Source organism: Canis lupus, chromosome 6 (genome assembly GCF_003254725.2).
Source record: "Canis lupus dingo isolate Sandy chromosome 6, ASM325472v2, whole genome shotgun sequence".
In the NCBI taxonomy this organism is placed as follows: Eukaryota; Metazoa; Chordata; class Mammalia; order Carnivora; family Canidae; genus Canis; species Canis lupus.
Genome location: NC_064248.1, coordinates 56,458,773 through 56,485,185, shown reverse-complemented (window position 1 = coordinate 56,485,185; position 26,413 = coordinate 56,458,773). Strand labels below are relative to the sequence as shown.

Sequence of the window (26,413 nt, the reverse complement as noted above, 5' to 3'; positions counted from 1 at the left end):
CAGATTCCTGGGTAGTAACTTACGGATACTTCCAGTACACAACACAGTAAATGCTATTAATCTTATGTGCACTATAGCTAAGGTGAGTCATCTAGAAAAATGACACATACATAGCACTCATGGATTTTAAGGTTCTTGACTTCAAAAGGCACACCCACTTGAGCAGGATTAACAAATACTCTGCCCCTTTTCCCCTCAGAGAAGTTGCTCTTTCAGCATGCAGCTCTTTGAAGCCTGAACTCAGCCCTCTCATCTTCTCAGTTTTACTTTCAGTAGCAAGAATGACTAATTTTAGCCCAAAAGAGCATTTGGCATATATACATTGTGTTGGCCCTACTGGCTTCTTAAATCTTCCTTCAAGTTCTAAAATATAATTATTGATCAGGCTGTAGTCAAGAACTGTCAAAGTGCAAAACATACGATTTTATAGGATAATGTTCACAAGTTGCCCACCATCTTTTCATGGTCTTTTCATTTGTCTTCCCCTATGAAATGGGCCCTAGGCAGAGTTAGGTGTTTCTTATTCTTATACTTGGAACAGATCTCCATTAAAGCAATTCTTAAAGTTTATTTTTGGCTTTTTGGAAATTCCTAAAGACAAAGACCAGTATTTTTCTATTACTCAAGTAACACAAACATAGTATTTAGCACAAAGAAGGTGATTTGATACTTAGAGTATGTGAAAATTTATTTTTTATATGACCCTGTAAAAATAACTTATTTCTATAAATAATGTTCCATGTTTATAACTTTTTACAGACTGCCTCCAAACCATACACAGATAGGATCTGCTATAGAATGATAACAACTGAGGCTTACATCATTGAGCAAAGTCCTGTTTGGAAAACACTTCAAAAGTTAAAACTGAGTAGTGATCCATTTAACCTAAATTAGTGTATCAATTGCTTAATTTCTTTAGGAATAATGTTAAAATAATTAGACTTAATTATAATGTTCAAATATATTTACTTTAAAGATTTTTAAAAATTTAAAATAATAAAATGTATATGATTAAAAATGATTTTATCTTCAGTTTTGTTGAGTAATCCCTTTAATAACGTTTAGAAAAAATTGGTACATACATATATTATAAAACTCAGATGCAGTTTCTTAGTGATACAAACTAAGTTGGATGGACAAATATTTACTACAAAATAAAAACACAGCATTTTCTAACTAGTCCCTTAGAAAAGGAAAAGTCACATACACTTTTTAGCTATTCCACAAGGGCTGCCAGTATTTCTAAAATTAATCTTTGCAGATGCTTTCATATTATAACTGCTGCTAGAGGGGTGGTGATGGGATTCTGCCCCCTAAGACTCTTCCTGAGGTAGGAAAAGAAAGGAGAATTGAGACAATCAGCCAACTGGCCTACTGAAAACCTCTGTATACTTTTACAGTGCTGTGATACCCTATTTGACACCAAGAGTTCTAAAATATAGCATCTAACTGGAACATAAAGTATATCAATGTATTTATAAATCAGTATAGCTATATGAATGAAGGCAATACAACTTCATTTTATGAGATTATAATACAAAATTATTAGTTTGTATTGGATTTTCAACAGTAGGATCTAGAATATATATATGGGCATTATTTACCACGTAGATAATCTTTTTAAAACCAAAGAATACTACTGGTCCTTAATGTGTCATCACAGAAACCAATAAATGAGAAAAGCTACATTTATTTTTCTAGCAGTATTTTACAGAAAAGTTTTTATAAAGGTATTAAATAATCAAAATGGAAAATACAGTATTTTACTAGTTTTTATTTAGGAAATGGAAGTTTCACTTTATCCCAATATTTTCTTCAGTGGTAGACTTTGTTTTTATTTCAATGAGTTCTTCTACTCGAGCCAGAACACTTTCAATCAAATCAAATGTGAAAAGAGCTGAATGTAGGACCTGCAGTGCCAACGAAAATTAATGTTACATTAATGTTGCGTTAAAGCAAAAAAAAGAAAAGTCTTCAGCTGGATATAGCTTAGGAAAATTTCAGATCTACCTTAAGCTGCATTTCAGGAGGCATATTAGGGATCTCTTCTCCACCTACAGTTACAGAACAAAGATCTTTAGACTTCTGGACTTCTGTAAGAGAAGAAAAAAAATCATGTATCACATTTAACCATTAAAAACAACTCTCAGATTTCAATAATCAATTTTTAAGCAACTTTCATTATTATACCCATTACACTAAAACAATATTTCTGGTAATGCCTATAAGAAATACTCCATAGCTATACGGAAAAGAGCAGATTATTATAGAATTGCTTAATGACTTTAAAAAGTAATTCTGCATCTAAGACTCTTTTTCATAATTTGTACAGATTTACTTGAGAGTGAGGATGGACAGAGCCATACCCAAGTTAGTATAATAGCCAAACAGAAATACTTATAATACAGTTAGATTTTTAATCAGAATTTTTATTTTAACCTGGTTTTAAACCAGAATATGCTTCAAATTGGTTTAAATCTTTGTTAACTCAATTTCATTGTTAACTGGCTTACAGATCTGCTAAAAATCATTTTAATTACACATAAAATAACTTTCATGGTTCCTTGTTTGTTACAAAATAAACAAGTGTGACATTTAAAAGTTCTTTATTTTGAATATAACTGACAGTTCTAAAACTTAACTAATTTTTAGACCTAACCAAAAATGAAATTGCATATTACCAACCTTGGCTATTTTCTTGGCTATTCTTAATTTCTGCTTCATAATGTGCTTTTGACATATTAAGTCCTGTATGGAGTGGCTTTAAGAAATTATTCTCAATCTTTGCAAGTTCTGTCCATAATCCGGTCTGTTCAAAAGAATTAATGAAAGAATTAGTTATTAGGTTCAACATTTTTTGATTGCCTATTATTATTAAACACATGTTGAAAGTTGGAGAAATAAAAATAAAATCTGATCCTTGCCTTCCAATATAGTTTACTGTTTAATAATACATTCATTATTACATCTAGTTATTTTATGTGAATACCAATAAAAACAAAAATGTACTTTGGATGGTCTACTCATTAATGCATCATTTGGACAGTTCCTGATTTTGAGATCTATAACTTACAAGCTTTACTCATGAGAAAATTATCTGAGAATCTATATGATGAAACATAAACCACCCCTACAATGACAACATTATATATTCCTTCAACTCATGACCTTTCAATTGATATCCTTGTCACAGACCTTGTTCTAGAGAATTCTCTCCTTCCCTATTGATGGAAACATTTCTAACACAAAGCTGTTATGAACTTCCTGGTGATCAATGTAGACAGAGGTTTTACCTGCTTTTGTCATCCATATTAGAAGCATTTCCTCCTATAGTACTTAAAGGAGGAGAGTCATAAAGTCTTAATTTTATTAGGAAGAAAGGGAAATGGGGGACACCTGGATGGCTCAGCGGTTGACCCTTTGGCTCAGGGTGTGATCCTAGTCCTGGGATCGAGTCCTACATTAGGCTCCTTGAGGAGCCTACTTCTCCCTATGTCTATGTCTCTGCCTCTCTCTCTCTCTCTCTCTCATGAATAAATAAATAAAATCTTAAAAAAAAAAAAAAAGGAAGAAGGGGAAATGGGAGGGGAAGGGTTGAAGGTAGGGGAGAGAGATGAGACAGAGGAGGAAAGAGAAATTCATTAGTATTATTAAGTTTCCAGGTACTCCTTACAAAGGAAGATACTTTAGGTAAAAAAGGGAAACTTAGGAACCCAATTATTCTTAACCAGAAGTGGACCACTTGAAAACCTATTTGTGGGATCCCTGGGTGGCGCAGCGGTTTGGCGCCTGCCTTTGGCCCAGGGCGCAATCCCGGAGACCCGGGATCGAATCCCACATCGGGCTCCCGGTGCATGGAGCCTGCTTCTCCCTCTGCCTGTGTCTCTGCCTCTCTCTCTCTCTCTCTCTGTGACTATCATAAATAAATAAATAAAAATTAAAAAAAAAAAAGAAAATATTTAAAAAAAAAAAAAGAAAACCTATTTGTAATCAACTTTTGATTATTCAATTTTAAATTGAATTATTTATACAAACATCTTTTATTATTTATACAAAAAATCTCATAAAATATATTTTATTCATAATTATACAGGGGTTCTCAAACTTCACTGTGCTAAAAATATAGATTTCTCTGCTTTATTTGGAGACTGAGTAGATTTAGGGAATTTGCATTTATAAGAGAACAAATACCCAGGTGATTTTGATTAGGAGCCTGTGATAAGGTACAATCATCTAAAATGGCCCCATCCAGGCAGCCCCAGTGGCCCAGTGGTTTAGCACCACCTTCAGCCCAGGGCATGATCCTGGAGACCTGGGATCAAGTCCCATGTCGGGCTCCCTGCGTGGAGCCTGCTTCTCCCTCTGCCTGTGTCTCTGCCTCTCTCTCTCTGTGTCTCTCATGAATAGATAAAATCTTTAAATAAATAAAAATGGCCCCATCCAATGCCAATGAGAAACTGGTTTTTTAATTAAAATTTTTTAATTCAAATTTTAAATACTCAGATGTGGCTACTGTCTACTGTATTGGACAGTGCAAATCTAGGAGGTCTTTACTAAGAGCTCAGTTTTTTTTTTTTTTTTTAAGTTTTAAAAACTTATTTGAAAGAGTATGAGTGGGATGGGGGGCAGAGCAGTGGGCAGAGAGAGAGAGAAGTACACTCCCTGCTCAGCAGGGAGCAGGATGCAGGGCTGGATCCCAGGACCCTGAGATCACAACATGAGCTGAAGGCAGATGTTTAACCGACCGAGCCACCCAGGCCTCCCTTGTTTTTGTTTTTAAAGATTTTATTTTAGAGAGAGAGCATGTGTGTGCTTGCAAGCAGAGAGGAGGGAGAGAGAATCTCAAAGAGATGCCATGCTGAGTGCAGAGCCCAACACGGGGTTTCTTTCATCTCACGACCCTGAGATTATGACCTGAGCCAAAACTTGGCTCAGGTTGGACACTTAACCAACTGAGTCACCCAGGCACTCCAAGGACTTAGTTGTTTTTAATGGCCATAACTTTTTTTTTTAATACACAGCCCATAATCCTAAAACTTATAAGGCAATAAAAACATGGCAAAATTAGGCTATAGAAAATCTGTTGTGCATTCTGTTCAGCATAATTCCACAAATTTTTCATATGGTGAACTGTGATAATTTGAGAAGCATACAGGAGCAAAGAAGCTGTGTAAATCAGAATATTTTCTCTTATAATAAATAAGGTTACTAGATCTTTAAAAAAATACAAAGAAAATCATTTTAATATTTCTCTTATCTTCAATGTCTAGAAAAAGTAACTTAAGAATTTAAAAAAAAAGTTTTAATAAGGATAAAAATGTGAAGTTTCCACAAATGCTTGCTTTTCATTTTTCTCAAGTAGATTTAATTTATGTAGTTAAAGTTTTTCAGTTCTAAAGCTGACCTATATAATTCAAAACGCACTGTAGCCTATCTCAAAAAAGGAAGACTAGGCAGTTCTAAAACATAATAAAATTTACTGCAGAATAGACAAGGGTCTCTCAAAGGATACATAGTCAACCATGATAATGAAATAAAAGGAGGAAATGAGTAACACCTAGTTTTCCTTCTCAGTTGCACATGATTCCTATTTATGATGTAATACTGTAGAACTTCTATAATTTCCTTTATTAATATTGTAATAAGGATAAGGAATTTCTATCAACTAAAGTCATCTGTCTCTGTAAATAATACACAAGGCATATGTTTAAAAAAATGAAATCCCAAAATATGGATTATATGGAATTATATGTATTTGTGTATATATATATATATATTTGTATATATGTGTCAGATACTTGTTTTTTCCTAAATGAAAAGTATATCTGTACATATTACATAATTCAGTTTTTAAAAATTCCTAATACTTGTGGCCTTTACAATCTCACATAGTTTCCCTTGACCCTGCTTTCATTCTTATTACAATATCACCCTAGGACAAAAATGGGTAAGCAGGAAGATGGGAAAGTATATGAGTAGATAGAAGGTGAGGGATAAAATTATTATAGGCTGCGTATTAGAATTACTGTAATTTGAAACATTTAAAGATACCTACCTACCTACATACATAAAGATACCTACCAAAAAGAACACTAGGTATAAAAACTAAGTTGGTTTCAGTAGAGATGGAGGTTCAAGAATAGTTTTGTGAAGCTGAAGTGTGGGAGAAGGTGCCTGTAACTTAGGTAACAGGATGAAGAGAAATAAAATAGGGTGAAGAGGGAGATGACTTATGAAAAGAATAAATCAACTGACAGCAACCCCAAAACAGCAAGAAAAGAAATGGATTATTATTCAATTATGAATCACTCTTTTATATTTGAATGATCCTATTCTTAATTTTCCTATATACCTTTCTAATTGCTTCTCAGCTTTTCATCTGACTAGTTCACATCTCAGCACGCTTAACTGGTCAAAAATAGGTAGTGGTATGGTGGCTTACTGAGTTGAACATCTGACTTGATTTTTGCTCAGGTCACAATCTCTGGATCCTGGGATCAAGCTCTATGGCAGGCTCCCTCCTCAGCAGGGAGTCTGCTGGAGATACTCTTCTTTCTCTCCCCCCCTCTCCCCTTGCCCCTTCATGTGCACCCCCCCTCCCATGTGCCTGCTCACATTCTCAAATCTTTTTTTTTGTTTTTTTTTTTAAGTTTTTTATGAAAGACACACAGAGAAAGGCAGATACATAGAGGGAGAGGCAGGCTCCTCACAGGGAGCCCGATGCAGGACTAGCACACAGATTTACCTGTCACATATCTATATGACTTACTATAATTAATTGCACTTGGGAGAAATGCTTCTGATATGAACAAAAAGGCTCTTAAGATGCCTCAAAGATAATCAGGTTGCCACTTTGGACTGTTTTTTGTTTGTTTGTTTTGTTTTGTTTTGCTAATCTCAGTATAATAATTCTTATGGTCAACTTGCTTGGTAATACTTTGGAATATATGATTCCCAAGAAATTTTTTAAACCATTAAAAAGGAAAACAATTTTATAAACTGGTTATATCCTTTTCTTCACAATACAATTGTTTGAGCCAAAGAAAAGGGAGTCATCTGTGCATATAATAAAAGATATTGCACAAAGCTAAACTGCTCTGTCTGCCCTCTAGCTAGAAGCCCATTTGCTGCCCCTCTAGCACACCGTGTTGCAACCTAATAAATTTATCACTTTTAATCAAGAAGATTCTTTTTCTCCTGTCAGGCAAATCAGATCATCTCTAGGTATGGCCTTTCTTGATTACTAAAAAAATAAACTCACACCTTACTTTAAGCACACCTTTCTGAAACCTGAGGACCTTCACTGCTGCTGAATTTCACTTATTTTTTCTAGTCTTACCAGAAGCTCCTCTAGGAGTCAGGAGATACTTTGTGATTCAAAGGTTCCGGCTTTTGCCTAAGGTCATAGCTATCTACCACTTACTAGGTAAGTGCCCTTGTGCAAGTTAAAGATCCTTCCAATGCCTACATTATTTATGAAAAGTAAAAAATAAACTAAAAAGTTGAAAAAGGACACAGGAAACTTCCTTCTGATGATAGCAATGTTTTATTTTTGATAAAATTTGGGTAACAGATCTATCCATTTATTGAAATTCAGAGATGTACACTTAAAAACCTATGCATTTCATTTTATGTAAATTTTATCTCAGAAAAACTACAGATATATTTAGCCATTTATTAAAATATATGCTGCAATATTTATGGAAAACTATGCTGTTTGTAGTTTATTATGAGGTACATAAATAAGACACTGGTGTGAATAGAGGGTGGAGAGATGGATACAGGATAACAGCAGAGTAAAATGTTAATGGTAGCATCTTGGTGGTGGGTAAATCAGGGAGTGGTCCCTGTTAAATTACCTTCAGTTTTGCTATATGTTTAGAAAACTAAACAATAAGATGTTGGGGAAGAATAAGCACCCTGTACAGAGTAAACGCTAGTCAATAATTACAAATAACTATTTTTGGCTGAGGAGGATAAACGAGGTTAAATCACTGAATCTACTAAATTCAGTCAAGAGGGAGGGAAGCTGCTGTTCTTATATAAACTTTTCACTGCAAATCATGATTTACGTAAGTTTTCTTTTAAAAAGCTCTTTGGCATCCTTATGTCAAAATCTCGGGGCTCCTGAGTGACTGGGTCAGTTAAATGTTCCAACTTTTAATTTCATCAGAGTTCAGCTGAGGTTTGATCTCAGGGTTGTAAGCTCAAGTCCCGTGAAAAGATACTTTCATTTCTTTTATTATTTTCTTAAACCAGATTAACAACACATGTGATTCAGGTGGTTACAGTTAATAGAGATAATACATTATGGGACAGCAATTATTAGAATAGGTAGAAAGAAAGCAGATAAAAAGCAAATCTAATTTTACTTTATGACAAATGTCCCTCAAATAATTTTGTCTTCATTCAATACCTCTAATGATGCACTATTAAGAACAAAACAAAAAACTTCCTACACATTATCCAAAAATCCTGTTAACAGATTTCAATTTTAGTGCTGAAAATGGTTCAATTAGTCATATCTGGTGAGGGGATATCAAATTACCAGATGATTTTATTTTAGATAGCTTAGATTTAAATCATGACCTACAGGTAGAGGCAACTGAACGAGACATCCAAACATATGCACGCTCCAAAAGTTTAGTTAGGACGCAATGTACTTACCTGACGGGGCTAAGCAATGCTTATAGCCAAGATGGCAGAGGTTCGATAGGAAAAGGAAAGGGAAATTAGGTCTGAGGTGGTAAGGGCTCCTGGGAATTGACTTCAGGTTTCAGAATAATTGCTGGTACTTCTCCTAGCCTTTGTAGCTGGGTAAGATATTAAATATTGACTTGTGCATTTTAAACATACTGTTTCTTATAAAAAAAAAAACTCACTTACTTGATTGTCTTTTTCATTATCTTTGATAACCAAATATCTCAATAAATTTAATGAAGCCATTATTCTGTTAATTAAAAATAAATAATTTGTTACTTACAGCATGGTTTTATATAATCAGCAATTTCAATGAATAAAATAAGTTAAAACCTAGGGTGTATTTTTATAATTATGTTTGCCATTAGAAACTATTCCCCCAACACATCTTTTGGAATAGTAATTATCACTCTTGTTCGCCAAGTTCACAATATACAATTGTGAAAATTACTATTCTTTTCTCCTGAAGGAGTCTTGTTATCGTTAGTATTTCAGAGTATCATCTCTTCCTGAATTTTCAGATTCTGTTTTTAAAAGCTTACAACCACTTCTCATCATCTACTCTAGTAGACTAAACATAAAATTACATGTTCTATATATATAAAAATGATGTCCTAGAAAACAATAAAACCCAAACACATGCCTTTTATGTAAGTTATATCCATGAAATTCTTAGTTTTTAGTCACCAATGCTATAGTTGCAAATCTCTGTAAGTTGTATATTGGAATGCAGGGCACATTATAGGTAGACAATCATTCTGTTGGTCATACTTTTGGAAAGAGTTTTTAATTTTGTTTTTGCAAAGCATCTAATTACTTAAATATGGAAATCTTTATGAAATTTTATGAATTAACTATAGATCATAATGTAACAGGAAAATACATCTTATTTGTTTAGGTTTGCTAAAAGGGGGTTTTAACATTTTATTGTGAATTTCCTATGTGAACCTTAGTAATGGGTCACCTCACCTATCTGAGTTTTGGAGTAAATCAGTTTCAGCACCCTCTGGGAGAAAGAGTACCAAATCTAGAAGTGAAATCAGCTGTGGGCCTGTAAACCATTTGTTATGTGTTCTCTGAAAAGCAAAAAAAAAAAATTGGGAAAGGTTTTAAATAATAGCTGATAAATTCATGTGTTATTTCTAACACCTTCATACTACAAAAATAAACATTACACATTTAAAATATTTTTTAAACTTTCATTTCCATTCTTTTACACTCTTTCTAGACACTGGGAACAAAATGCCAGATTGAAAACACTGATGCATTGTTTTCAGTATGGAATTAATGACTATTCATAAACAAAGTAGACTTAAGTTTCCATTAATATTTCAGAAATATAGAGCAAAATAAAGTCACGTCCTCAGCTCAAAGAATTAATACAATTTAAATGTACAGTTAACAGAATTTCAAAATTAAGGTTTTTAAAAAACAGAAATAGTAGAAAAATATGCCGTAATACTAGATATAGAAAAGGTCCACAGGGCAAAATTCACCTTAATGTATTTTACAAATGAATAAATATATCCTCCAAATTAAAAAAGATAATCAACACCTTAGCTATGCTCTTACCTTTAATGACACATCAATTTGATTTTTGATATTCTGAATAATGAAAGCCTCCACACCTGAATGATTACTTGTATTCAATAAGCACCTTGAAAGCAAAATTACAATATATTTGAACTTATCCTGGACTGCATTATTCCTAAATGATGATGAAAATCTTACAAATTCATATGGGCCATATGTTACTTCTAGAAACACAAAAATCAGTAAGGACATTTAGCAAAGTGATCAACCAACTGCGAAGTCACTTGTGGTTATTGCTCTAACTGGCAAATTCTATTTTAACTGGTTCTTTCCAACATGAAATTTCTATTAAATCAAATGTGAATCTTTTGTGCATATAGTTGCAATGACTTGACATAGCAAATCACAGTCTAAAAACTCTCAAAATTACTCCTTATGAAACTAGACTAGTTTTGTTAGATTAACTTAATTGCAAAGAAAGGAAACTCAGTATGACTGCCTTGAGAAAAAAGGGGATTTCTTGGTAGGGATATAGATAGCTCATCAAATTAAAATTTCATAAAACCTAGTCTAAGTCTTATCAATAGAAGTGATGATGGAATCAAGGGTGCTAGTATTGGCCAATACCCAAAAAGGACTTCTTGGCACTCTGACATTGCCCAAATCTATTTTTTTGACTCATTTTTATTTACTACCAGGTAGGTCAACAAACTAAGGTTTGCAGGCCAAATCTAGCCTGGTGTCTGTTTTGTTTTTACTGGAATGCATCCACCCCCATCCCCACTACAAAGACAAAGTTGAACAGTTTTAAGAGGTGGTGTGATGCACAAAGACTATTTAATGCACGGCCCTTTACACAAAAATCTGCTTTTTTTTTTTTTTTTTTTAATTTATTTATGATAGTCACACAGAGAGACAGAGAGAGAGAGGCAGAGACACAGGCAGAGGGAGAAGCAGGCTCCATGCACCGGGAGCCCGACGTGGGATTCGATCCCGGGTCTCCAGGATCACGCCCTGGGCCAAAGGCAGGCACTAAACCGCTGCGCCACCCAGGGATCCCAAAAATCTGCCTCTTTTTAACTCTGAAAGGTGCTAGAATCCTTTCTCTCAAATAGCACTATAATAATCTCTACCATTAACTTACAGTGAATAGCCTATCAAAGTTATAACTCCAGTTAATTTCAAAGTGAATAATAAGATTACTGACATGTAAATTTTTAGCAGGAGCCTTATCAACCTCTTATTTAAAATCTCTCTCTAGTCTTTTTAAACTCTAGAATATTTCAATTATTTGAACTGAAATACTATTATGTATATAATAATATGTATCCATAATATTTGAGTAACCTTTCTCTACCTATAGGGATAAGAGAATTTATTATAATATGGCTTCCAAGAAGAGTTGACAATGTAAAACATAAATACTATAAACATTCAGAAAAATTAAGTGGCATTAATTTGGTTTTTAATCAACTATATACTTGACAATTAACCATTCTTGATACATACCTAAATAATGTGTATTTGCCTTGTGAATCCAACTTGTTAATATACAGCTGAAGCATAGCTAAACTTTTTTTCCTCTACAACAAAACAAGTAATATTGTTACATAAAGTGAATGAAGATTATAGTTGACTATTGAACACCAGAAGTTTGAAATGTGCAGGTCATATATGAGTGGATTTTTTTTCGATAAATACAATATAGTAAATGTTTTTTCCTTATGACTTTTTTCTTAAGATTTTAATAACATTTCCTTTTCTCTAGCTTACTTTATTATATGCATACAATATATAATACATATAATACAAACTATATGTTAACTCTTTTGTTATTGGTAAGGTTTCTGGTCAATATGAGGCTATTAGTAGTTAAGTCTTTAGGGAGTCAAAAGTTATACATGGCTTTCTATGCAGGAGGTTAGCACCCCTAATCCTTGTGTTCTTCAAGAGTCAATTATAAATTATTAATTAAAATTTCTCACTGCAATTCATTATTATGTAGTCTCAAAACATTTACATACCAATGTCTCAATGGGGCAAAGTGTCATTACTTTGACTAAGCCCTGGAAATTAAAAAATAAAATTCAGATGTTAATAGATTACACTGACAACAGCCAACTATACTATCAATGATGGATGGATACTAAAATTTCAGAGAAGTGAAGGTAGGAGATTTAAATATTAAGTAAATTTTCCCCTGAGTCTTTAAAATTTTAAAGATTTTATTTATTTCAGAGAGAGAGAGAGAAAACATGAGCTGGGGGAAGGGGCAGAGGAAGAGAGAGACAAAGACTCCCCACTGAGCAGGGAGCCAGATGCAGGGCTAGATCCCAGGAGTCTGAGAACATGACCTGAGCTGAAGGCAGATGCTTAACCAAGCCACCCAGGTGCCCCTCCCTCAGCCTTTCATTCCACTATTATATCTAAGGAAGCTAAATACAATCCATTTTGTAAGTAAAACTGAATAGAGTGATACAATGCATAAATTTAGAAGTCAATTGTAATTTATAATTCTGTCTACAGTGGCAAAAAATGAAATCAGACACACAAAAATATAATCCATTTGTTAAAAGTAATCAGTGTTAACATAATAATAGCCATGTTTTTCTCTTTAAATAATGGAAAAACATGTTTCTATATCAACATCTAAAGACCTACTTGCCAAAAAATAAATAAATAAATAACGACCTACTTGCCTATGATAACTAACAATAGTACAAAGTAAAATAAATCACAGGAGGGAAAAACAAAATGTTTTTCTAGTAATGAGTCCATGCACGCCTTAATGGAGTCCTTAGGACTTGAATTATGAGAAAAGTAAAGCTTCATTTCCAAGGTCCCTACAGAAACAGTGTCAAAGAAGAAAATTATGTTTTCTCACTAGGTGTTATACTATCAACTATGGTAAGCCATTAGCCACATATAGCTATTTAAGTTTAAATTAATTTAAATTGAATTAAATTTAAAATTCAGTTCCTTAATCAACTCTAGCCACATTTCAAGTATTCAGTGTGGCTAGTGGCTTTCATACTGTGTCAGAGCTAGAACACTATCACCATCACAGCAAGTTTTACTGGACACATGGCACTAGAGTTTTCAAAGGATATGGAGAAGGAAGTAGAAAAGGAGTCTGAAAAGACCTACTTAAGTTCAGAATAGGAAAGATGCTATTTCAAGATTAGAACACACACTTTACTTACCTGAGGTACAGTAAGAAAGCTCTTGATTTCTAAGTACTGGTGAAGTAGACTGTTGTCTTCTATTCTCAATAAACCATTCTCCAATAGATCCTACAGATTAAAATATATGCAGAGACACATATAGCAAAATCAACAACTATATTTGTTGACAATGATTGTGTGTAAATTACAATGGTTGCAAATAAATCTTACCACTCCTTTGGAGAAAACAGACTCTTCTGTTCTGGAAGAGAATATTAAAATTTATCAACATGATTTTCTAAATTGCTTTAGAATGATTCTTCGTTTTAGGAAAAATAAAGCAAAAATTGAAATTTAAAGACTTTAAAGTATGCATTAAGGAAAAATTTTGTTGAAGAACTTAGTCAAAATTCTTAATCCATGTTTGATCTGTCTTTTGAGTTGGCTACTGACATCCAAATCTGACCAAAATCTGCCCTCTCAGGGCTTATTTCCTAGCAACAAATCAATAGATCTTCCATAGCAATTGATAAGAAATCAATTATACATGATACTATGTATTCCACTTGATTACATCTGTAAAATCTTTTCAATTATTTTTATACAAGAATTAAATGCTTTCCATTTGTGGTAATATTTTTTTAAGGTGTATAATCTTTTTTAAATATTTAAGCCTTGTGGCAAAAAAAAATTATCTAAGGCCTAAGTTCTTATTCTAACCATGCAAGGAGTTAAAAGTGTTGTTTCTGTTTAATGACTAAATAGTTTGGAAATCTTAAGAATATAGAACTTAAGATTCAAATCAATACATATTCTCACTGGATATAACAGAGACTAAAAAGAATGTAAAATCATTAAGACATACATAATACAGTAAATTTACAGAGTTAATAACTACTTGTGCCAGGAGACCCTTGGAAATTCCTGCCTTGTAGGCCGAGGCTTTGGACATTTGCCATGTTACAAATCTTCCTTCACCTGGGAAGAGATGGGATTGATAAACTGTCACTAATGTTCCTATAGGATATACTACTGAAAGGTCCTGATTGATCGCAAGAGATAATTTAAACATGTTACAAGAAAACACAAAGCGTATAGTTTTGCAAAATTTTTAAATGTCTCAAAAAATCATACATATTTGTTACTTTGCAATTTTTTAAAAGAAAAAGACTTGCATTCTTAATACCTCAAGTAAGAAAAGTTTCTGCATATAATCACTGTCAATAATCTAATAATCTCAGTTACAAAAAGGTGGAGTCAAGACACCTCCTTCCCTTTGATTCAGTCAGATTGTGTCCATGAATAAAAACATGGATGAATTTCTTTTACAGACCACCTCTTCTTAGATCAAGGAGGCTACAGTGGGACAGCGGTGTTTTAACTTACCAACTTTTGAAATAAGAGAAGCAGCCTCAGAAGCAGATGACTGGAAATTCCCTTTTAAGACAATATTTTAATATTTAAAGATAATTTTTGTTGTGAAACCTCTGACTCATTTTTGTGTCATATTTGCATCACTGTCTTATAAAATAACTGAGTAATTAATTAGGGTCTGGCAAAGAGAAGGTAGTCTCCCCCATCTTAACAAGAACTACTTTAATACCACTATTTAATTCTGAGATGCCATCTAAATGATCTTACCTTTGCAAAAAGACTTCAATATGTGCCATGTTAAATTGCAAAAGGTACGATGGGCTAAAATAGACAACATATATATATATATTTATATGTATATATCACATGTATATTTTTAGAAATTTATATACATAAATACTATTATGGGTTGAATTGTGCCCTCCTCAAAAAAGAAATGTTGGAATCCTAACCTCTGGAACCTCAGCATATGACTGTATTTGGAGATAGGGCTGCCCTTTTTTTTTTTTTTTAAACTGGGATGGGCAGGGGCAGAATAGGAACCTCCCTACTCTGGAGATAAAACTGAGGTCCTTAGTGTGAGCCCTAATCTAGTACAAATGGTATCCTTATAATAAAGGGAAGTGTGGACAGACATACACAGAGAGAACGCTGTATGAACATGAAGGTAGATTGGAGTGCTAGATCCACAAGCCAAGGAATGTCAAGGATTGCCAGCAAACCACCAGCAGACGGGACAGGCAAGGAATAGATTCTCCCTCAGAGCCCTATGAAGGAATCAATCCTGCCCACACCTTGACCTTGGACTTCTATCCTCCAGGACTATGAGATAATGTGTTTCTTTTAAGACTATCTCATTTGTGGCATTTTATTATGGCAGACTTAGCAAACCAATATATGTACCTAAGTCATTTTGGTGGTAGTGTGATTAAGAGTACAGGCTCTGGCGTCAGACAGAACTGTTTGAATCCACCTATCCCACTAGTTAGTTGTATGATATTGACTGGATCCTAATTTGTCTAAGCCTGTTATTTTCATCTGAAAAATGAGAATGCTCTATTTCATAGTATCGTAAAGATTAGATAATGCATGCAAAGTTGTCTGCATATTATTTAATACATGGTGAACATGTAAGTGGAATACTGCCATTATTGCAGTATTTACACAGAAATATATCCCCAGGTATATTCATACATAAATATATAAATGTACACCAAGAAATATGCCTATGGCCTGAAAGACAGAACACATAATCCTTATTATTATGGGTATGAAAATCTAAAAGGTATATTATAAAATTATATATTTAAAAAATAATTTGGATAAACTTTATGAGAAAAGAAGGACAAGGTCAAGATAATTACAATAGGAAGAGTCAACCTAATTTGGATGATGAAGGAAGGCTTTCCTCATAAAGTGACATTTAAAGTTAGAGATGGTCTAAGCATATAAAAAGGCCCTAGAGCAGAAAGGTTCATAACACATTTGAATAAAAAACCGTAAAAAGGTCTGTGTTATTGGAGCATAGTAAACAAGAGAAAAGGTGGTAAAAGGGGAATCAGAACCATCAAGCAGGGACCAAATTATGCATAAGTTTGTCTCATGTGAAGACTTTTAGACTTTAGAGCAATAGATAACCACTGAAGGGTTTTCATTAGGGACTGCTCTTAAAGTAGTGTTTTGAAAAAAGTTGGATTAAAAGGGATTGAGGTTGGATATATAAATACTCAGGATTACAAGAGTAATACAGTTAAAAGATGATGGCAATTTAGACCATCCCATGGGTAACTGACTGACCAGGTCTCTCCCTTGTAGTCCAGGGTGATCCTAATAGCTTCAAAACCAAGCCGTTTCACACTTTCTGGTCTTGTCCCCCTCATGTCTGTTTCACGCCCCCTTCCCCTGCCAACACCTTTTTGATATTTGAGTACTACTGGCTTTAACAGATAATATTGCCTATAATATTATTAATAAAAATAGCTTTTGTTTATACTTCATTTAAAATCCATTAGTACATTAATAAACATACACTGGAAATTGAGTTTGATACTCCTTTTAGAATTACATCAATAAGCCAAATATTAATGCCTACCTTAAGACCATTGGAAGCTGATCAATACTGATGCCCTGTACAAATACTAGATAGGCCAGAGAAGCCATAGAGTCTGCTAACTGTTTGTCTTCTTCTTCCTCAAATTCAAGATAGTCCCAAGTCCTCTTTTTCCTTCCATGATTAAAAATTATTTTGGGGAAAGGATGCCCAATTGCTGATAGAAAGCCCTGTGAAATGAATAAAAAAGTGATAGCAAGCAGGCTCTAGTATGCTCTTCCCACCCTCCCTGCCATATACACATCCTGTATAATCCCTTTCCCTTGAGTGTTGGTGGGACCTGCTGGACTTGCTTCTAACCAGCAGAATATGGCAAGATGTCACCCCATAATGAGATTATGTTATGACAAAAGTGAGAGGACTTTTGCAGATATATTTAGGGTTCCAAATCAGTTAATTTGGGGTTATCCAGAATGATGACTAGCTTTGGTGGACCTGACTTAAGCAGGTAGAAGGCTTTTTAAAAGGGGCCAGGCCCTACTTGAGAGTCAGTAAATCACCTCTGCAAGCATTAAAGAACTAAGCTGCCATGTTATGAGAGAGCCTATGCAGAGGACTTTGTGGCAAGGAACTACAGACAGCCCCTAGGAGCCGAAAGTGGTCCCTGACCAAACAGCCAACAAGAAAATAGGGACCTCAGGGATCCCTGGGTGGCGCAGCGGTTTGGCGCCTGCCTTTGGCTCAGGGCGCGATCCTGGAGACCCGGGATCGAATCCCACGTCGGGCTCCCGGTGCATGGAGCCTGCTTCTCCCTCTGCCTGTGTCTCTGCCTCTCTCTCTCTCTCTGTGACTATCATAAATAAATAAAAATTAAAAAAAAAAAAAAAAAAAAAAGAAAATAGGGACCTCAATCTACAGCTTCAAGGAGATAAATTTGACAACAACCTGAGGGAACTGAATGGGAAGAAGAAAAAGTTTTGGAGATAGAGGGTGGTACAGTTGCATGACGATATGAATGTACTAATCCACTGAACTATATACCCTTATAGCAGTTAAAATAGTAAAATAAAATAATAAATTTTATGTTATGTGTATTTTAGCAGAGGTATTTGAGAGCAATCTGAAAATGTGAGATATACAAATATCATGAAATGACAGTAAACCACTCAGGTAAAAAATACTCTAGGATGGGATGCCTGGGTGGCTCAGCGGTTGAGCGTCTTGCCTTTGGCTCAGGGCATGCTTTCGGAGTCCTGGGATTGAGTCCTACATCGGACTTCCCGCATGGAGCCTGCTTCTCCCTCTGCCTATGTCTTTGCCTGTCTCTCATGAATAAATAAAATCTTAAAAAAAAAAAAAAAAAAAAAAAAGAATACTCTAGGAACAGTGCTTCACTGACCACTGTCTGCCTAGATACAAAGTGGGCAAAAGGACCACTGGATTTAGAGTCACTGGCACCAGAGACTCCAGAAATAGTGCTGCAGTCTCAGGTCATAAGGGTTCTTGTGTCATAAAAGAAAGACAAGCATGATTGGACAGGACTACAGGTTAGTTAATTAGTTATTTAAAGGAGGGAAAGAGGAATCCCTGGGTGGCGCAGTGGTTTGGCGCCTGCCCTTGGCCCAAGGCGTGATCCTGGAGACCCGGGATCGAATCCCACGTTGGGCGCCCTGCATGGAGCCTGCTCCTCCCTCAGCCTGTGTCTCTGCCTCTCTCTCTCTCTCTCTCTCTCTCTCTGTGACTATCATAAATAAATAAAAAATTAAAAAAAAAAAAAGGAGGGAAAGAGAGAGAGAAAGAGCACTCAGGAAGCATAAGGCCACTCCTATGCCTCTTGTTATTTCTAACTATATGACTAGAAAGCATCTTTTGACCTTCAGAATCCAATGGAATTGATTTGTATTTTGGCTTAACCACTTACTAGCTGTGAGAGATATTAGACAAGTTACCTAACTTCTCTAAAGCCTCTGTCTCCTTATCTAGCAAACGATATATCTATGTCAAATATTTATTAAGAAGGTCCGCAAAAAAAAGTGTAAGAAAGATAAGGTTACAACAAACTACTATATAGAAGTCAAAAAGGAATGACAACAACAGCTAAATCAGAATGAACACTGACTGATCTTTCACATATTCACTCATTTATTTAAATAAATACTTGAGTGTCAGGCACTGGGCCTGACATTGTGGGGAATCATAAAGTCAAAATAAACTTTTCTAGCCTTCAGGGAAGTAAAATCTGCTGATCCCAGATGGCTCCATTAGTCATTTCAGAACACAGAAAGAACCATGAGAAATCATCCTCAGTCACAAGAGACTGCTATTCAGCTACCAGATGCTAAATATATACTGCTGTACTGATTTTCAAAGCTATGCATTCCTATTATAGCTATAAGGCAAAAAGTTTACTGTATTTGGATTCCAAATGTCCTCTTAATCATGAAGCTCTATGTCTTCATTTGGCCAATACCAGATATATTTTTTCCTAGAGGAAGGTTATCCTTTTAAAAAATTGTTATAGGAGGTGCCTGGGTGGCTCAGTTGGCTAAGTGTCTGCCCTCAGCTCGGGTCATGATCCCAGAGTCCTAGGATCGAGCCCCACATTGGGCTCTCTGCGAGGGCGGTGGGGGGGAGGGGGGGTTGCTGCTGCTTCCTCCATCTGCCATTCCTCCCACTTGTGCTCTCAGGCTCTATCTCTGTTAAATAAATAAATAAAATATTTTTTTTAAAATGAAAATCCAAAATAAAAAATCAGTATACATAACCAGATTCTACAGTGCTGCTTTAGGATATCTGGAAGTCCACCTGTGTCCAAATTAGGACCCTCCCTCTCTGACCACACACCATCCAGCAGTCATGCTGGATATACCTGCCACTCTACAATTTCTCATGGCAGCCTTGGCCCTTTTAGGCATGTTACTGTGATGAAACCCTTGGGACATTCAAGCAGTTCTATATCAAAATAACTTCTGCAAAGGAGAGATAGCTGAGGCTATCAATCTCAAGCATGCCACACTTACCTGGACTTCTCCAGTATAGAAAGAGAAGGCATCTATCTCCTCATTTTATCTCCTATCCTGATTTCACCTCTACATTTTTTAATCTAAAAAATTTTAATATGGGGATCCCTGGGTGGCTCAGTGGTTTAGCGCCTGCCTTTGGCCCAGGGCCTGATCCTGGAGACCAGGGATCGAGTCCCACGTCGGGCTCCCTGCATGGAGCCTGCTTCTCCCTCTGCCTGTGTCTCTGCCTCTCTCTCTCTCTCTCTCTGTGTCTCTCATGAATAATAAATAAAATCATTTAAAAAAATAAAAGGGATTCCTGGGTGGCGCAGTGGTTTGGTGCCTGCCTTTGGCCCGGGGCGCGATCCTGGAGACCCGGGATCGAATCCCACGTCGGGCTCCCGGTGCATGGAGCCTGCTTCTCCCTCTCCCTGTGTCTCTGCCTCTCTCTCTCTCTCTCTCTCTCTCTCTCTCTCTGTGACTATCATAAATAAAATAAAATAAAATAAAATAATAAAATAAAATAAAATTAAATTAAAATAAAATAAAAAATAAAAAAATAAATAATAATAAAAAATTTTAATACAGTTCAAATCAGTGTGGTAGGTTCATTTCAGCCCCTTCACTGCCAAAACTGGGGGCAAGGACTGCTTTAGTTTCTCTGCCTTCTTTGTCTGTGATGACCAAGGTATACTAGATATCAGCTGCACTGAACTTTAAACTTCATTATCCTTCTTTTTTCTTGGACCCTGACAGATGTGGCATCCTTTTGCCTGGCCTGAGCAGAAAGTCCTTGATTTCTTCAGTTTTGGGAGGCATGACTATAAGCGCACAAGGGAGTATGCAGCCCAAATAGCAAGCAGCAGGAAAAGAGCTCACCTCTACTTCTTGACTGCTTTGTGCTCCTCACTTTGTTCTCTACTTCTAATGCTCCTTCCTCTGAGATCTTAAAACCTCATCCCTATACACTCAATCTTCTTAGGATACCTGCTCTGTCTTACTGCTGTAATTAAACCCAACTGATTTCTGGTGCAGGCTGCTCATCTTCTCACACCTCTTACAAAGCAGTCAGGGAGGCAGCAGTGGAGAAGGGTGGTATGGGTAGAGGCTGGGTATAATCTTGGTTCTTGCTGCACTCTCAAGCAAAAGCACATTTTCCTTTTGAGGCAGATGCTGTACTGCCTCAAAGCAATAAAATGCCAGCTTTGGAAAAATAGCTACAATCCACCTTCTCTACCTTTACACCCAGGCAGCTGAGTACTGCTGGAGAAAAATCCTACCCAAATACAAACTGCTACCACTATAGTCGTGGTCTCCAACCAGTCGAGTGCTCAGACTACTAAGGCTTTCATGTCTCCTACCATCTCTTTTTCTTCTCCTTTTAGTATTCCAACCCTTACCAACTCCTTACCAACTCCTTGGCAATTTCTACAATTTCTCCCTCCTCATTCTTCCTTCCAAGTACTAACCAGGCCTGACTCTGCCTAGCTTCCGAGATCAGATAAGATTGGGCACCTTCAAGGTGGTATGGCCACAGACTCTACCTCCTCATTCTTAAGAGCTCTCCTTCACCTAGAAATTTGAGGCCACTGGGTTTAACTCTCTTCAATTTTAAATTTTTTTTTAAATTTTTTTTTTAATTTTTATTTATTTATGATAGGCACACAGTGAGAGAGAGAGAGAGAGGCAGAGACACAGGCAGAGGGAGAAGCAGGCTCCATGCACTGGAAGCCCGACGTGGGATTTGATCCCGGGTCTCCAGGATCACGCCCTGGGCCAAAGGCAGGCGCCAAACCGCTGCGCCACCCAGGGATCCCTCTCTTCAATTTTAATATTCCATTCCTGCTACAAATTTCCCTACATGCATACCCATTTTTACCTCCTCCAGGTGTCCCTGATCCTGTGCTCAGCTGTGTGCTCCAAAGCCACATTTTATTTCAGTTATCCCATAAATAAATATACATACTCAAGGCTCCCTGTCTCCCCCATTACCTTCCTACCCTAGGCCCGTGTCTTCCACTTACTCTTCTTCTTACTCATCCTCTTTTGAAGATCACCTTATACTAGTTGTCTTTTTCTCACTGGTCATGTGCTCTTTTAACACTGTTTTTTGTCTCTAACACTCCACTTAAACTGTTCTTGCTAAGATTATCAATGGCATCTTCCTAAATCCAATGTATGCTTTTCAACTGTTACTTTACAGGCCACATTTAACACTACCAATCACTTTTTCTTCCTGAAACTCTACTATCCCAGTTTCTGTGATATTTGTACCACCTCTGTGACCCTTCTTTCTTGGTCTCTTTGGTGGGCTTAAGTGTTGGTACTCTGTAGGTTCAATCCTAAGCCCTTTTCTTTTCTCACACTAATCTACCTCTTTAGATGATCATCAAAATTTGATCATCTTTCAAAATTTTCTCCTTAAAAACCTGCTCTGGGAATTAGATATAAAGCAATTACTGTTAATCTTGTTAGATGTCATAATCTTGTTACAGGTCATAATGGATTGTGGTTTTTTTTTTTTTTAGAAGTCTTTACTATTTAGAGAAACATACTTGAAGACTTATGGATGAAATGATATGTCTGGGACTTGCTATAAAACACTACAGTTAAAAAAGGAATAAGCAAAACAAGATTAGCAAAATTTCAAAAATTGTTCAAACTGGGTAATGGGTACATGAGGTTACATTATATTGTTCTTTCGGCTTTCTGAATATTTTTAAATTTCTTAATAAAAAAATATTTTTAAAGCACAAAACATACTGTTTCTTGCTCTTTACTCTCTATCTCAATTATTGGCACCTTCATCTGCCCAGTTAAGCAAGCATAAAACTTCATCCATGAATTAGCTTTTAAACTATTTTTAAAATTAAATTAATGGCCAAATTTTGCTGATTTTATCTACCTTCAAATATTTTATTTTGCCCTCTCCTCTTCATCTCTACCACCATTTCCATAATCAAGATCCCATTATTTCTCACTAAACTCCCAAAACACACCTAAGGATCTCCCTATTTCCAATCTTATCTTGGTTAAATTCAACCTCCACTGAAATGATGAATCCAAAACAATTATATCACAACCAGGCTTAAAATCCTGTAACAGTTGGTTACTAACTTTCTAACTATCTTCTCAAAATAGGGTACATATATCATACATGGTAATGTTTATACTGTATCCAGGGGATTATACTGTATATTAACATTGGCAACAATGAAGAAGCCCCAGTCTTTTATGTGTTGCTGGGAAAATCCCTCCTTTTCTCTCCCTCTACATCACTCATAGCCTCTTCCCTACTATCTTGACCATCAGCATTAACTCCAATAACCATGCAACCCTATTTATATTAATTACCAAATCATTTCTTATCCTCAGAATCTAGTTCCCCTAAATTTCTGGCATCTCTTCATCTAAACCCTTCTCCTACTTCTTGGATCTCAGGTACCCTTCAAAGTATGGCCTGTGGCACTCACAATTATTAGCAAAATCCATTCTTTGTGAAATGGTCTCTTACTTCATTCACTCTGAAAATTTTTTTTCTGAAAATGACTATTTTCTCTGCAGACCTCTCAAAGGGTTGCTATTTTTTTTCACTCATATCCACTATACCAAGCCTAGAAGTAAAATATCTGTTCTTCTTATTGCTTCCCCAACCTCTCTAAAACCCTGAGCTTTGAAACTTACTTCACGTGACTATACGACATCTACCCCAAGGCCATCCATTAATTGGGTTTTGGACGTTATTCTTACCATAATTCTGTGTGACTTAAATGTATAACCAACAATTTTCTAATACCCTGGAATCTCAGGTACTTCACTATCTAGTCCAATGACCCCAGCCTCCGCTGGATCCTTAGAAAACTCACTCCATGATCATACCCCAGACATTGTTATTAGTAACTTTAACTTTTCTGCAGTGTTATTTCAAGCATCCTGTGGTTTGTTTTTGTTTTTGTTTTGTTTTGTTTTAAGATTTTATTTATTTATTCATGAGAGACACAAAGAGAGAGGCAGAGACACAGGCAGGAGAAGCAGGCTCCATGCAGGGAGCCTGACGTGGGACTCAATCTGGGGACTCCAGGATCACGTCCTGGGCCAAAGGCAGCGCTAAACCGCTGAGCCACCCAGGCTGCCCAAGCATCCTGTTCTTTAACCTCTAATCTTTTCAGCTCACTCCTTTTAATAACCTAGGCTCCAGCAACTTGTTATTCACACCAGGAACTACAATCCAACGATTCCATCATCTTCTTCACTGTCTCTCACATTTTGTATGTCCTATCTTCCCTCCTTATTCAGCTTAAATTCTACTGTTCCTCACAGTCACTTCCTTGCATACAAGCTCAATGCCTTTCTCCCTCTCTTGCTTTGTAGAATTCACAGTTCTCAAAACTCTGACCTAATTAAATCCAACTTTCTTCCTATGTTGTACCTACACTCATACAGCTGAACATGGCTAAAGAAAATCCACAATCACAATGATTGCTCTAATCTGAAATTCATGACTATTAATTTCAAGTACATAGTTTTCCATATTTCAAATTAGTTCCCTAATACGGAATCCCAGCACACTTATTAGTACTCTTTGATGCATTACACCAAATTACTTTTAAAATAAAATTTACTTATTTCTGGAGTTATTTTGAAAATATCATAAACCTTAAAACTGAGGATATCTTTTGGCACAGAAATTCTACTTCTAGGAATTTATTTTAAAAAAGCAACTAAAATATGCAAAGATTTGGTTAAAAGGGTACTTATCATAGACTTAACAGTTAAAAGAAGAAAGCTGGAATTATTTTATAATATTGAAAAATTGGAGAAAACCTAGAAAATTGGAGAAAACCTAAAACCTACTAGGGCACCCCGGGTTGGTCAGTGGTTTAGCGCCTGCCTTCGGCCCAGGGCCTGATCCTGGAGTTCCAGGATCAAGTCCTGCGTTGGGCTTCCTGCATGGAGCCTGCTTCTCCCTCTGCCTGTGTCTCTGCCTCTCTCTTTCTGTGTGTCTCTCATTAATAAATAAGTAAAATCTTAAAAAAAAAAAGAAAACCTAGAACTAGATGGCCCTAGTTAAACAAAAACAGAAGGACAATGGAAAAATATTCGTAATATGTTAAGAGAAAGTACGTTACAAAAGAGTATGTATAATGGGACAGAATCTTTGAAAAAAATTACATACACGTATATATTCATTTAGGACTGCAAAAGCAAAGTCTGGAGGTGTTAATTTCATTACCCAAATAATATTGCTATTTATTTTCCACCTTTTTAATCTGTGTTCTACATATTAATAATGTATCAATTTGCATGCCCATGTGCAGTACATGAGAATATAGCAGTACATTTTAAATTATAGCAGATTTTATGGAAGATTAAATTAGCTGTACTTACTATTATTTCAGATGCAAAACATCTTAAAGGATCATTTCCTGCTTCTTTAGACTGCTCAAAGAATTGTGCTGTCAGCAAAGGGCATTTCAAGCTTTTGAAACAACTAAGGTGTAAGAAATGGGTAACTGTGAATACAGTATTTTGTAAGTATAAAATACCTAGCTCTATAAACTTATCAAAGTTAATTTTACATGATAAAATAACATAAGCACCAATGACTCAACAGCATGTAAAACTGCTAATGTAAAATTTTTCCTACTGGGATTGGGGAGAGAATGAGCACACCTTGAGCTGTTTACTCCATGTGGTAAGATTTACTTCCATGCCTGGACTATACCAATAGTTACTGAAGGTTTGAGGACCAGTGCTATTTCATGATGTAGTTTTCATTAGTTCAAGGAAAATCGCGACAATGTAATTTTTTTCATAAGCTCAATTTGTTTTACTTAGAAAACCAAACTATTCTGTAATTAAGCCTTTCCAATTTCTTTAGTTTAAATATTTTCACGCTCATGAAATAATGGGTTTATAAATGGCAAAAAAAATTTTAATGTTCTAACCTGAAAAAACAGAAAGCTAACTGTAGTTTTAGTCTTCAAATTTTAGAAGATAAAATTACTCATCCATGTAATTCAGTAATCTAGTCCAATACAAATATAATACAAACTCTGCATGTGATTTTAAAATCTTTTAGTAGTCACATTAAAAAAGAAACAAGAGAAACTACTTATAAACTTAATATATCTAAAATATGATTATCTCAATGTTAGTATAAAAATTATTGAGGTAGTTTATTTTATTTTTTTTATTTTATTTTAGTATTTTTTAAATACAAGTCTTCAAAATCCAAGGAGCATTTTATACTAAGAGTACATCTTAATCTTGCTAGCCATATGTCAAATGCGTGACAGTCACAGTGTACATACAGTATTTGTTTAGTGTATAGTGCCCCTGGAATGATATGCTTTTGGCTACTCTGTTACCGTTTTTGTTGTAAAGTTGGATGTTCAACTTTCTGGTGCTACTTCTGTTGCTTTCATAAGAAGAGTAAAAGCACAATTCCCCTACAAAAAGACCAGATTCCTTGAGCTACACCTATCTACTTCCCCTACTTTATTCACTTACTGAATAAAAGCAAGTCATAGAAGCATACAAATTTAACAAATGGATTTAGGTTTTTAATTTTTAAAAATGTAGAATAT

At 35.5% G+C, this 26,413-nt stretch overlaps 2 protein-coding genes across 16 annotated transcripts in view; one reads left to right on the top strand and one right to left on the bottom strand.

Annotated features, from left to right (window-relative positions):
- C6H1orf146 (chromosome 6 C1orf146 homolog) overlaps nt 1-14,881 on the top strand; it is a 58,408-nt gene extending 43,527 nt beyond the window's left edge. For 12 of the 13 annotated variants that reach the window (XM_025417657.2, XM_025417655.3, XM_049111686.1 and 9 more), the window contains 2 exons: nt 4-82; nt 760-1,032. In XM_025417657.2, the coding sequence (XP_025273442.1) occupies nt 4-82; nt 760-894 (214 nt within the window). In that variant the 3' untranslated portion in view covers nt 895-1,032. Of the gene's footprint in view, nt 1-3; nt 83-759; nt 1,033-7,333; nt 7,427-14,728 lie in introns of those variants that run through there. The other variant, XR_003124312.3, reaches the window with a different exon arrangement.
- The window catches only part of GLMN (glomulin, FKBP associated protein), a 47,693-nt gene continuing 22,950 nt past the window's right edge, over nt 1,671-26,413 (bottom strand). For all 3 annotated transcript variants that reach the window (XM_025417654.3, XM_025417652.3, XM_025417653.3), the window contains exons 7-19: nt 25,212-25,314; nt 16,864-17,051; nt 15,039-15,092; nt 13,629-13,659; nt 13,437-13,526; nt 12,258-12,299; nt 11,743-11,816; nt 10,273-10,357; nt 9,670-9,776; nt 8,887-8,950; nt 2,686-2,809; nt 2,011-2,093; nt 1,671-1,910 (exon numbers count right to left, since the gene is read on the bottom strand). In XM_025417654.3, coding sequence (XP_025273439.1) covers nt 1,794-1,910; nt 2,011-2,093; nt 2,686-2,809; nt 8,887-8,950; nt 9,670-9,776; nt 10,273-10,357; nt 11,743-11,816; nt 12,258-12,299; nt 13,437-13,526; nt 13,629-13,659; nt 15,039-15,092; nt 16,864-17,051; nt 25,212-25,314 — 1,162 coding nt within the window. In that variant the 3' untranslated portion in view covers nt 1,671-1,793. The remainder of the gene's footprint in view (nt 1,911-2,010; nt 2,094-2,685; nt 2,810-8,886; nt 8,951-9,669; nt 9,777-10,272; nt 10,358-11,742; nt 11,817-12,257; nt 12,300-13,436; nt 13,527-13,628; nt 13,660-15,038; nt 15,093-16,863; nt 17,052-25,211; nt 25,315-26,413) is intronic.